This window comes from Amblyomma maculatum, chromosome 2, assembly GCF_055883805.1.
Source record: "Amblyomma maculatum isolate TAMU_Amacu chromosome 2, ASM5588380v1, whole genome shotgun sequence".
Lineage (NCBI taxonomy): Eukaryota > Metazoa > Arthropoda > Arachnida > Ixodida > Ixodidae > Amblyomma > Amblyomma maculatum.
This window is the reverse complement of record NC_139345.1, coordinates 172,565,274-172,577,281: the sequence shown is the minus strand read 5'-3', so window position 1 is coordinate 172,577,281 and position 12,008 is coordinate 172,565,274. Positions and strand designations below refer to the sequence as shown.

Sequence of the window (12,008 nt, the reverse complement as noted above, 5' to 3'; positions counted from 1 at the left end):
AAGAGAAAAAACATTTCAAGAACATAAACAGGACAAGAGCGCCTCTCCTGTGTACGTGGTTGCTGCTTTCTTGTGTATCTGTGTATATCGTAGCGCAAAAAATTGTTGAAAAGGTAAACCAACTAGCCCCCACTGCTGCTTTGCTTAGAGAAAACATAACGACAAACACAATGCTGACTGACAACTGATTTTTTATTGCTTGTCCAGCCGGTATATACCCCTTTCTTGTTCCGTTTATTTTTATCTGTTGTCCTGTTTATCGCACTGTAGATATGAAACATTGTCACCAACTCGCCCAACAACTGACCTTGCCATATTCTTCAGTTTTTGTGCCTGTACTCTGCTGATGTAAAAATGCGGTCGAGGTATTTTTGTTCAGTCTAAGTTCTAAAGTTCATGTTTAGTTGTGGTTTAATGGTTACTCTTACCTTTCTTAATATTGCAGCGCTGGACGAGTGCAAAAGAATTGAAGAAGAAAAGAGCTGAGTCTTTGAAGGACTTGCACGAAAAGATATTGGAACAGAATGATTGTGAAGACCAAGGACAGGAGGTTTGTGCTTTTTTCGTATGTGCACATATGAAGAATGCTTCACTCGTGTAAACGTTTAGTAAATATTGTGTGATTTTTTTCTAATTTTCAGGAGGTGATGACAACAGAACAGCTAAAAGAAGCCCTAAAGAGAAAGGAAAAAGAAAATAAATGCCTTAGGAAGGAGCTGCAGGAAAGCCGCAAGATAAATGAGCAGCTCACAGCTACCCTTCTTAAGAAGATTGGTGAGCACAGAAATCGCAAATTATCCAACTGCCTTGCTGAGTCACGTACTGTCAAGATGCACCTGTTGATACATAGTAGGGAAACCTAATATCTTTTATTGCTGTAGTGGTGCCTGATTGCTAATCTCACTTCCCACTTAGTTGCTGCTGGAAACATGATCAGTCCCTACTTACAGCATTCAAACCTGTTAAGGCCAATGTCATCTTTCTGTATTTGAAATGAGAACTGAAGCTGAGCACTGAAAAGGAGACTGTTTAGCATATTTCAAAATTCTCTTTGCTTTTTGTTAGCATTATTTAAAGCTATTGAGGAATGGCAAACAATCGCAAGAAAAGAAAAGGAAAATTAGGGGAACCATTTCCTAATATCGAGAAAAAATGGCCACCGCATCCATGTGTACTGGCTGTTGTAATTGCCTGTGTTTATATATCAATGTCTAGGAAACATTTATGCTGTAAGTACGAATCGATGTGAGATTGATTTTGGTAGCCTTCTAAGTTAGGAAAATGATAATGATCAGCGATATCTGATTGTTTCTAGATCTGCCAGGCATGATTTCTGAAGCTGCTGTCTCATACAATCCTGCTTGAAATGCCTGTTGCAGCTGCTTGCTTGTTCGTTTTGAGCATGAATTGTGTTGGTTTAAAGCTAAGGCTACTATGCCTGAGCTTTAAACCGTCCGTAAAAATATTTACCACAGCTGAAATTTGTATTCCAGGCTACTACTGTTCTTCCACTGCTGCTTTTTTGCCTTCATCTGGCTGCTTTTTCTTCAAACCTTCAAACCACTCCCTTTTTGGTGAGGCTGTCATTAACCTTCTGTATTTAGAGACGCGGACATGTATAAGCACATTTTTCCATTCTAGTCAGTCACTCCTGCATTGGACATAATAGAACATTATTTATGTTCTATTATGTTCTGTATTCTGTTATTTATGTTCTATTACAAATGCACACTGGCGTCTACTACCAGTGTACACATACAGTGGCTGTGAGTTTAAATTAGGTAACATGTAAAAAATTAAAAAAATTTTAGAAGGAAATAGCATGTTTTGTTTTTGTCTGCACCTGTGCATGGCAATATCGGGGAGCACAGTCTCCTCATTTCTTGTGTCACATAGGTAGTTTGACGGCCTGTGATTCAAATGGGATCTACCATACCTTTTTTCAATTATGATTGAATGAGTCAAATGGGATCTACCATACTTTTTTTCAATTATGATTGAATTGGATGTGGAATAAATCGGGGGAGTTTTTAGAACAGCAGTAAGAATCTCTAGGGCTCCTGTGAGTGCCCCTCATTTTCTAAAACATTTGAAGCTGACACGGCTGAAGGTTTGTAGTGACTTCCTTTGATTTGCATTAGAAACAGTTGGTACTTCGAAAATGCAATTCTTCGTGAATGTATTTTTTAATTGTCATGGCATAAAGAGCACGTGCTTTTATAAAGTATTGCTCTTATCTTGTTGGTATAGCTTGAGTGTATGTTGCAGTTTGTCATTCCTGTACTTTCTCAAAATAATATTGTTTCTCTCCTGTACACAGCAGTCTTTCTTACACACATTGCTCCTTTTTCAATTGCTTTCATCTGTAGATGAAATACGAGCTGCTGTCGGAAGGAATTTTCATCGTGGTGGCACAGTCATTGCAGAGTATGTTCTGCCAGCTGATGTGGATGCAGGTACTACTTTTGTACTCTCACATAGGGATTGTACCAAATTGATTTCCACTATTTTGGCCCCTGCATCATGTGATGTGTCCTATCATGCATTGCAGCTCAAATGTCTTAAATTTGTGTCATTTCTGATCCCACTTTTTTTTCCCACCTCCACATCTATCATGAATTTTATTTTCTTGTTTGCCTGCAACTGTGATGACAGATAATTGCACTGTGGTTACTATGATAAATGAATAAGTTGCATCGCAGTTTGAGGAGCAAATAAGGATTTGAAGAAATCAAACAGGTGAAAAAATGCGCAAATCACAATATTTTCCTCTTGTGCTTCACTTCAGGGCGAAATGTAAACATAATTTTTTCTCATGCTTACTGGCACAGGCCTTCCATCCGAACTGGCAAGCTTAGAGAGCATGAATATCTCAAGTAAATATGTGAATGGCACTACCATTGGATCCTAGTTTCAGAGGAGTGTAAACTCATCTTGTCACATGTTTACTGGTGCAGGCCTACCGTCCGAGACTGGGACTTTGGAGGGAAGCACATCAGGTATTTATGAGATATTTATGAGAATGGCAGTTACTATGATTGCATCCTACTTAGTGCAAACTATAATTTTATCTTTTCTCATGTTTACTGACACAGGCCTTCCATCTGAGGCAGCAGTTGTGAAGAATTCCAGTGTCTCAAGTAAGCAGTTGAATTGCACTACCATTGCATCTTAGTTTCAGTGCATACTGTAAACTAACCTTGGCTCATGTTTACTGGCGCAGGCCTTCTGTCCGAGGCTATGACTTCGGAAAGAAGCACATCAGGTATTTAAAAGAATTGCAGTCACTACCATTGCATCCTAGTTAGTGCAGACTAATGCAGTTTTGTATCTTGTCTCCTGTTTGCTGGCTTAGACCTTCCATCTCTGCTGGCAGAGAACAACTCAAGTGTCTCAGGTAAGTAGGTGTGAACAGCACTAACATTTCATCCTAGTTTTAGCACAAACTGAGATGTAATCTTGTTTTGGGTCTACTTTTGTAGGCTTTCCATTCGAGACAGAAAGCATTGAAAAGAGATCAGGTATGTAAGAGAATGGCAGCTAAATTATTGCATCCTAGTTAGTGGAAACTAGTTGTAATCTGTTTCTGTCACATGCTCGCAGGCCCATGCCTTCACTCCGAGGCAGCAGCATTAGAGCGCGCAAGTGTCTTGGGTAAGTTCCAAACAAGTGATAAAGGGGTGCCAAGGGGCGCTAAAAAAAGGCAGATAAATTCCAAAGCTTACATGTTATTAAATGCTGTTCTAGCAACGGGTTTTGATGAAAAAAAAGAGCACTAACACTTTTCAGACCTAAATTAAAATATATTTGATACATTTGTGGTGCCTAGTGTTTGGCTTCGGTCGACTGGCAATTCGAAGGATGCCCATAACAGGTTTTATTACTGTCCTAGAATTTAGCATCTTAACCCCCTTAAGAGATTTCACGACGTTTCAAGCAATACATCTTGTAGGAGTATTACAGTGTACTTGTGTTCTGATTTTGTAATCTTTGCAGATGCATCTAGAGGACCAGGTGCAAATACAAGTGTTCCAGGGAACTTTGCTGTTGTTAATGGACAGGTAAGTAAGGGCTCTCATTTTGATGGGAAACAGCACTTGAATATTCCTTGCTGCAAGTGCATATGCAGTGCAGAAGTGCAGTAATCATTTACTCTTTTATAGCATCTTTAATGTCTATTTTCTCACGTTATTACCTGTTCAGTTCAGGCGTTCAGTCGTGTCCGACTCTTCGTGACCCTATGGACCATGTCACGCCACGCTTTCCGGTCTCTCACTATCTTCTTAACATCACATAGCTTCATCTGCAATGCCTCTAGAATGCCATCTAACCATCGCGTTCGCTGCCTACCCCTTCTCCGGCGACCCTCAACCTTTCCCAACATCAAATCTTTCTTCAGCGACTCCTCTCTTCTCATCAGATGACCAAAGTAGCTGAGCTTTTACTTTAGAATTTGACCCTCCAATGAGCAGTCAGGGTTTATGGTCGACAATATCGACTGATTTGATCTTCTGGCAGTCCAACTGTTAAGAGTCTTCGCCAGCACCACAATTCAAACGCGTCAATTCTTCGGCGGTCAGCCTTTTTCACAGTCCAACTCTCGCATCCATACATCACAACTGGAAAGACCATAGCACGGGTTATACGGATCTTGGTTGGTAGACTAATGTCTCTGCTCTTTACTAGGCGGTCAAGGCTAACCATTGCTCTCTTTCCCAGAAGCAGGCGTCTCCTAATTTCATGGCTGCAGTCTCCTTCCGAGGTAATCTTGGCGCCCAAGAACAGAAAATCTGTCACAGCTTCCACTTCTTGTCCATTGATGCTCCAGGACTTGATAGGCCAAGACGCCATGATCTTCGTCTTTTTAATGTTCAGTTTAAGCCCAAACTTCTCACTCTCTTCTTGTACGCGCATAAGAAGTCTCTTGAGTTCCACTTCACTTTCTGCCATTAAAGTGGTATCATCCGCATATCTAAGGTTGTTGATACGTTTTCCAGCAATCTTCACTCCAGCTGAAGACTCGTCCAGTCCGGCCTTCCTCATGATGCACTCTGCATATAGGTTAAATAGGCAGAGCGACAGTATGCAGCCTTGCCTCACCCCTTTCTCAATCGGAAACCAATCAGTAAGGCCATGCCCAGTTCTGACTGTGGCCTCTTGCCCTTCATAAAGGTTCCTGAGGAGACAGATGAGGTGAATTGGAACTCCCATCTCTTGGAGAGCTTGCCACAATCTGCTGTGATCTACACAGTCAAACGCTTTCGCATAATCAATAAAGCAGAAGTAAATGGGTTTCTGGAACTCTCTTGCTTTTTCCATGATCCAGCGAAGGTTGGCAATTTGGTCTCTAGTTCCTCTGCCTTGCGAAACCCAGCTTGCACGTCCGGAAGCTCCCGATCCACATACTGCTGCAGCCTACATTGCAGGATTTTCAAAAATCACCTTGCTAACATGCGAAATAAGCGCGATCGTGCGGTAGTTGGAACAATCTTTGGCACTGCCTTTCTTTGTAATGGGGATGTAAACTGACCTCCTCCAATCCTGTGGCCACTGCAGGGTTGTCCAAATCTTTTGACATAATGTATGCAGTGTGTTAACAGCGTCGTGGTTGAGGTTTTGAAGCAACTCAGCTGGAATACCATCAATTCCGCTAGCTTTCTTCTTAGCAAGGCTGGCTAAGGCCCATTCAACTTCATTCTTCAGGATGCCCGGCTCGAGATCAGTAATCACAACCGTCCTATGTTGGGTTTGCACATCCGGGTTCTTCTTGTACAGTTCTTCTGTGTATTCCTGCCACCTCTTCTTTATCTCTGAGGCTTCAGTGAGGTCCTTGCCTCGTTTGTCCTTTATCACGCCCAGCTTAGCACAGAAGCTTCATTTGATATCTTTGATTGTCTTATACAGAGCTCTTGTGTTCCTTAATTGGCTGTTGTCCTCAACCGCTTGACACTGTATGTTCAGGAAAGCATTCTTATCTCTCCTTGCTATTTTCTGAAAATCCGCATTGAGAACCTTGCATGTTTCTCTTTCCCCCATACCTTTTGCCATCCTCCTTTCCTCAGCTATTTGCAAAGCCCCTGTAGGCTTCCAAAATTAGTAAGCTGAATAAATTTAGATTATTTTATAGTGCATTGGAAGCTTATGATTTTGAGTGGCAGCTTGTGCATGTTAGCAGGCCAGTTCTCACAAAATGTAATACTTGATGTGCATTTCTATTTCAGGGGTATTTTCACCAAGCCATAAAGGTGTTTGTTCAATGTCCTTCTTCAGTATCTGAAGGTTTATTGCTGTAGCAAACAAAACACAAGAATTAGGTTTGCTAGTACTGATAATTCCAGCTGGAACTTCTTATGTTGCTAGATTAGAGAAGGTACATTGTAGGAGGATGACTGACTGGGGAATGCCTGAGCTGACAGTAATGCAGCATTACTTTGTGAAATGCCTCAATTTCTGCTATCACTTCCCTGCCAAATCTATGGGGTGCTTTCATTGTGCCCCTTCTCACATGTATAATCATGAGCAAAATTGAAGGGGCCCTGGCCTTAATGGCTGTTGTGCTGCACTAAGTCACAGCTGTTTCGTGTAGTGCACTTGCAGTGAGACTGATCATAATGACAATAAACTTAATCTTCATTCGCACAGATGCTTAGGCCTCAAAATGTTTAGAGTGGCCTGCGGCTACTCAGCTGCGGATGGTTGCAACAGAAGAAAATGTGCATTGCAAAGTGCCCATGACATGGTGTTGCACATTAGTAAAGGAAGCTGATGGCAGCATGACGTCAAACCTTTATGCTCCTGAGTGATGAAGGCCAGTTAAACGTTAGTTGTACCCATGTTCAGTATTTTGCCCACTTTGAAAACTAGTCTGCACTGTGTTTTCCCAGCCAAAAAGCCTATTCCACTGGGTCAGTTAGAACAAGATATGTTCTATACACCAAAAGGTGTGCATCATCTAGAGTGTGATTTACACAGTTTCTGATTTGTTAATACCTAACACAAGGATGCATTTTATGCTCCAGCATTTGCTAATTGAATTGATATCACAGCTAGGCAAAACAGTGGCCTTAGAAGTTATGTCAGTGAATGCTGCGTGCCTGCATGTGCAGTGCAGTGTTCATAATCTTGCTGGCCTGTCTACCCAAGAATTTCTAGACAGGTTTTTTGATGCAAAAAAAAAAAAGAACTGATGTTTTTATTTATAGGGAGGGAAAGGTGCGGTAACTGTCTCACTTGTTTTCTGTGGACACCGCAACCGTGTCGTAAGGGAAGGGCGGAAGATGGGAGTGAAAGTGGAAAGAGAGAAAGAGGAGCCATAGTGGAGGGCTACGGAGTAATTTCGACCACCTGGGGATTTTTAACGTGCGCTGACATCGCACCATTTTTTTTTATCCAAAGCCCACAAAGGGCTACTCTGTCTTTGCAGTGACTGTCTAGACATGCAAGTCAGATTTTATAAATTGATCTCTGTCATAGTCGCTCTAGTACAGAAGCTGTTCAGTGTGCGAGCAAGCATAGAGCACAGATTTTGTTTCTTGTTATCGAGTGCACATTTGCGCAATGGTTTCAGCATTTCGTTGCACTCAACCTGTGGCTTGCTCTGGATGGTAAAAGTGAATGATACGCATCTTCGCATAAATTATACAAACTATGCCATTTATTTGTCCTCTCGAACAAGTAAAAAAAGGGAGAGGGAGTCCGGATCAGCAAAACCTTTGCCAGGTTTAAAGCCAATTAAAAATAAAGAAAACCAAAAAATCAAGAATTAAAAAAAATTTAACAGTAAAAAAATCATAACAATAAACAAAGAAAAACAATGTCTGAGTTGCAAGGTGGTCACGCTAGCCTAAAGAAAAGAAAAAAGTGGCGAATGCAAAATGAATTTGTCATTCAATTTGGCTGAGTTTTTGGCTGATACAATGGCCTTTAAAATATTACTTGGTAGGGTTTTTACGGTGTGTAGTATATTGGCACATCACAAGATATATCATTCATAAATGAAGTATTACTTTACTTTCTGACTACATGCGACATAGTCAAGCATTTAAGTTGATGTTAGCTTCGCAAATGATTCATTGCAAATTTATTTTTTACAGGTCCATCTCGGACAAGGAATGCTTGTGCCTGAGCAGAAGTGGCTTTTTCTGAATAGGAATACCACAGATAGCAGATTCACAATGGAGGCTGCCAGGATGCTTTGGACACAAGAAGAAGCTGCCGTCCGCAGCATCACTGGACAAGCCTGCCGCAGCATGCCAGGCTCAACCTCGAAGCTGCCCGCAACCCCTGAAAAGGTGGATGTGTTGCTAAGTAAGTGAACTTTTATAATTGGAACAAGGTTCTAATACAGTAAAATCATTATAAATCAAACTCAAATTATTCTGAATTCCAGTTATTAGAAGATTTTTCTTGAGTTCTGTAGTTTTCATGTAAATTTGACAGGATAATTTCAAGCGGCAGTCTGCGGCAGCATGGAGTAAGGGAAAGAAAGGGGCTTTGGACAGGCATTGGTGAAATTCATGATTGTTGGTTTTGTAAGTGCTGTTAACTAAGACAGTTTTCTGGGGGTATGTCTGTCTTACACATTTTCCCAAAGGGGGATCTGCAGACCCCAGGGGGTCTGCGAAGTGATTTTCGAGGGTCCACAAAACCTATGCCTACAAGAAGAAAGAGCATATATATGGTAGCTCTTTTCTGGCCTAACACAGTTCCATCATCAGTTAGACTGCAGTCGAACTCCGATCTAACGAAATTCACAAAGTAACAATTTTTTTTTTATTTCCCAAATTCTGCCCCATTGAAAAGCATGTTTTTTTTCGCGATTTAACTAAGTCCTTGTTCATCGCATGCATGTACCAGCTGCCATCTTGACAATAGGATGAGAACTAAAACTTCAGCCCTGACACACCGCATTTTACATTTGCCCTTTTACACGCCAATTTTGCTAGCAGTCTGCGATCTGCGAGCAAAGCAAAATGATGACATGGGTGTGCTGCTGCACCAGCGCCAACCGTCATGTGCATACAAAACCTGTGATGCCATGACATAACTGGCGAGTCAGAACAACAAAGCGCTAACTGGGAATACTGTATTTACTCGTGTAATGAACCCACTTTTTTTTTTAAATCAACATGACTCTGAGAGGAGGGTTCAGTACATAGAAAAGTTGATTTTTTTTATGAGTCCATCGCAGCCATCACTCGTCAAAGAAAGCATGCAGTCAGTCGCAATCATGACGCCGGCTCATTGCATGGTTAACTTCCGTGCTTCAAAAGACGCTGCTATGTCACGTTCCAATGATTTTGTAGTAGCAGACCGACCGACTGCGCCCACCCCATTTGCTGTGTCATAAAAAGAACATGAAAACCAGGCTTGCGCAGTGGGAGAGCCGAGCAAGGCAAAGGCACCGCAGCCACTCCTCTCAATGCCGCTGGCACTCTATCAAGTCCCCCCCTTCCCTTACCCTACCACTAAAGCTAATGCCAACAGCCACACGAGTGATGTAATGTTCGTAATGTTCTCGCTACGCAGCACCTTGGCACGCTGCCAAAGAAATACACTGCACTGCAACAGCGCGAAAACGGAAGGACACACTAACAACTAGTATTTTTGTTTTCATGTTCTCAGTGGGAAGAGTGGGAGGTGGGCTCTCATGCAAGTAAATATGGTACGCGTTACATGAATCCCAAGCAAAGATTGTCGCACCCAAGGTAGCAGCGAACGTCGTTTGAAGCGAACAATGCGAGAAGTCTGTCATGATCTCAGCTGACCATATGCTTTCATTGATTCATAGATGCAAGAATGGACGACTCGCAAAAAATATATATATATACACTGCCACTTAATAGTAATATTACAGTCGAACCCGGATAATTCGAATTTTGGTTATATCGAACTCGCGGAATATCACCTTGAAAATCCCATCAAAAGTATAGGAAAGCTGCGTCGTATATCGAACTCAATTTCACCGGTCGTTTGATACATTGAACTCCGCACCGTGCATTGGACGGGCCTTCCCCGAAGATGATCGCATCACCCTCGGCCGTTTGCCACGTGACGTTTTCAAGCCATGCGTGGAAGGAATGAGAGGGCACAGTTTGGCGACGGTCGGTCTAGGGCAGCGGCGCGCCCTTTCCCCAGAGGCGCGTATCTGTGGTGATCGTTTGCCACGCGCCAGCATGTGACGTTTGCAAGCTTTGTGTGTGAAGGAACGAGAGGGAACCAATACAGCCAGGGTGTTCGGGAGAGTAGAAAAATGCGATAGAGCAAAGCGGAAGGGTGTGCCCACTCTCTTTGTTTCCCTCTCCCAAACACCACAGCTGCATTGGCTGCATCTGCTTTGTTGCTGGCGGTGGCCAAAACAGTTCTGTCTCATTTCTTCCTGCCCATGGCTTGCAAACGTCACGTGCTGGCGCGCGGCGCACGTTAACTGCAGATGCACACGCCTTTGGGGAAAAGCTGCGGCGCTGCTCTAGATCAGCCGTCGCCGAACTGTTGTCTCTCATTGCTTCCGCGCCAGGCTTGAAAAACGTCATGCATCAAATCGCCAAGGGTGTTGCGATAATTTTTGAGAAATGACCAGTGAAATCGGAGCTCGACATACAACGCAGCTTTCCTATACTTTTGCATGGGATTTTCAAGGGGATATTCCATAAGTTCAATTGAACCAAAATTCGAATTATCTTGGTTCAGCTGTAGTCATTATCTGCGAGTACTTGTCAAATCTACCCTATCCCATAATATTTTTCGTTATTTTCCGTTCATTTGTCAATCTGTGGTTACTACCTTTCCTAAGTAGATATATTCGTCTGCTACTTCTAGTACTTAGCTACTTATTGGTAAACTGAAATTCCTTCCCGCCCGAGGCTGTTAAACATTACTACTGTCTCCTGCGTGTTAATCTTGAGGCCTACCTTTCTGCTTTTCCTGCCTAGGTCATCAATCATTTTTTGCAGTGGGTTAAAATGTTAAGCATGGAGGTTAAAAGCAGGGTGCAGTTTCTCAAGGCAAAATAAACTCCACAAGATTACAGAAATTGAGAGCTTGTTCGAGAGGTAGAAAGTGAGAGGTTGTTTACAGTTTACCAGGGTCGTTGATGCCGGCATCTTTGAAATTCGAAACTTGGACTACACTGCTGGCTGGGCATGTATGCAAAGCATCTGCCGAGCGAGCTGCGCAGTGCAACAAGGAGTCAAATTCTTTCTAGCAGCATGCACACCGGTGCCATCATGTTGCCTCTCCCCGTGTCCTCTGCAGGACACAGGGAGAGGCATCTGTCTTATCAAGTGCATGCCTTTTGGAGGCTAATTTTTAGCCTTGACTCAAATTTGTGTGACCTGCTGCCGAAACGCTCAAGGGGTCCAATGGCTGAAAACCACTGTTGTAACATGCACAGTGCTACAGGGCTGTGTCAAAATGGAACTGCCATGTTTCCTTTTGCTATTGTTGTGTACTACAACTTGCATAGCCATATGCAAGAGTTATTTGTGATTTGTGTATTTCATTAGATGATGAAGGAGAATTGAGAAGATACATGTGTTTTCCTTTTTCAGACTGTGCACTGCATTACATAAGGAAACGCCCAAAAGCGGATGTGCCTGACGAAGCACGAGTCCAATTATGCCGCCAACATCTGCGGCGATTCTTCATTGAGGCCAGCCGGCAAGGACGTCGCAAGAAGATCCCAGTCGCCGATGATTCCAATAAAGTTGGAATCTGAGCTCCACTTTCTCTATGCTGCTTATTCAGTGCGTGCTTCAGTAGGTGAGCCATTTTTGCTACTACTTGGATGCACAGAAGCTGCAAGCTAGCATGCTCACTATATCATTTAGCAGGTTAGCAAATACAGCATCAGCTCCTTAGCCATCAGGGAAAATAGGGGCACTACCAGCATTTTGTATTATCTTCACCAATGAACCGTAACTATATAACCTATATATGGTACACAAGATGACACCAGTGTGCTGTACGTACCTACATTGCTATTATCCACCATCTGGCCACCCTGCATG

General features: G+C 42.6%; 1 protein-coding gene across 1 annotated transcript; it reads left to right on the top strand.

The window, feature by feature from the left end:
* The first annotated feature begins 3,486 nt into the window (after positions 1-3,486).
* Positions 3,487-11,754, top strand: LOC146200443 (BEN domain-containing protein 5-like). Its single transcript, XM_084592947.1, has 5 exons — positions 3,487-3,521; positions 3,604-3,654; positions 3,997-4,061; positions 8,094-8,307; positions 11,550-11,754. Exons 4-5 carry the CDS (start codon positions 8,112-8,114, stop codon positions 11,714-11,716), a joined length of 363 nt encoding a protein of 120 aa, XP_084449073.1. The 5' UTR covers positions 3,487-3,521; positions 3,604-3,654; positions 3,997-4,061; positions 8,094-8,111; the 3' UTR covers positions 11,717-11,754.
* The last annotated feature ends 254 nt before the right edge of the window (positions 11,755-12,008 follow it).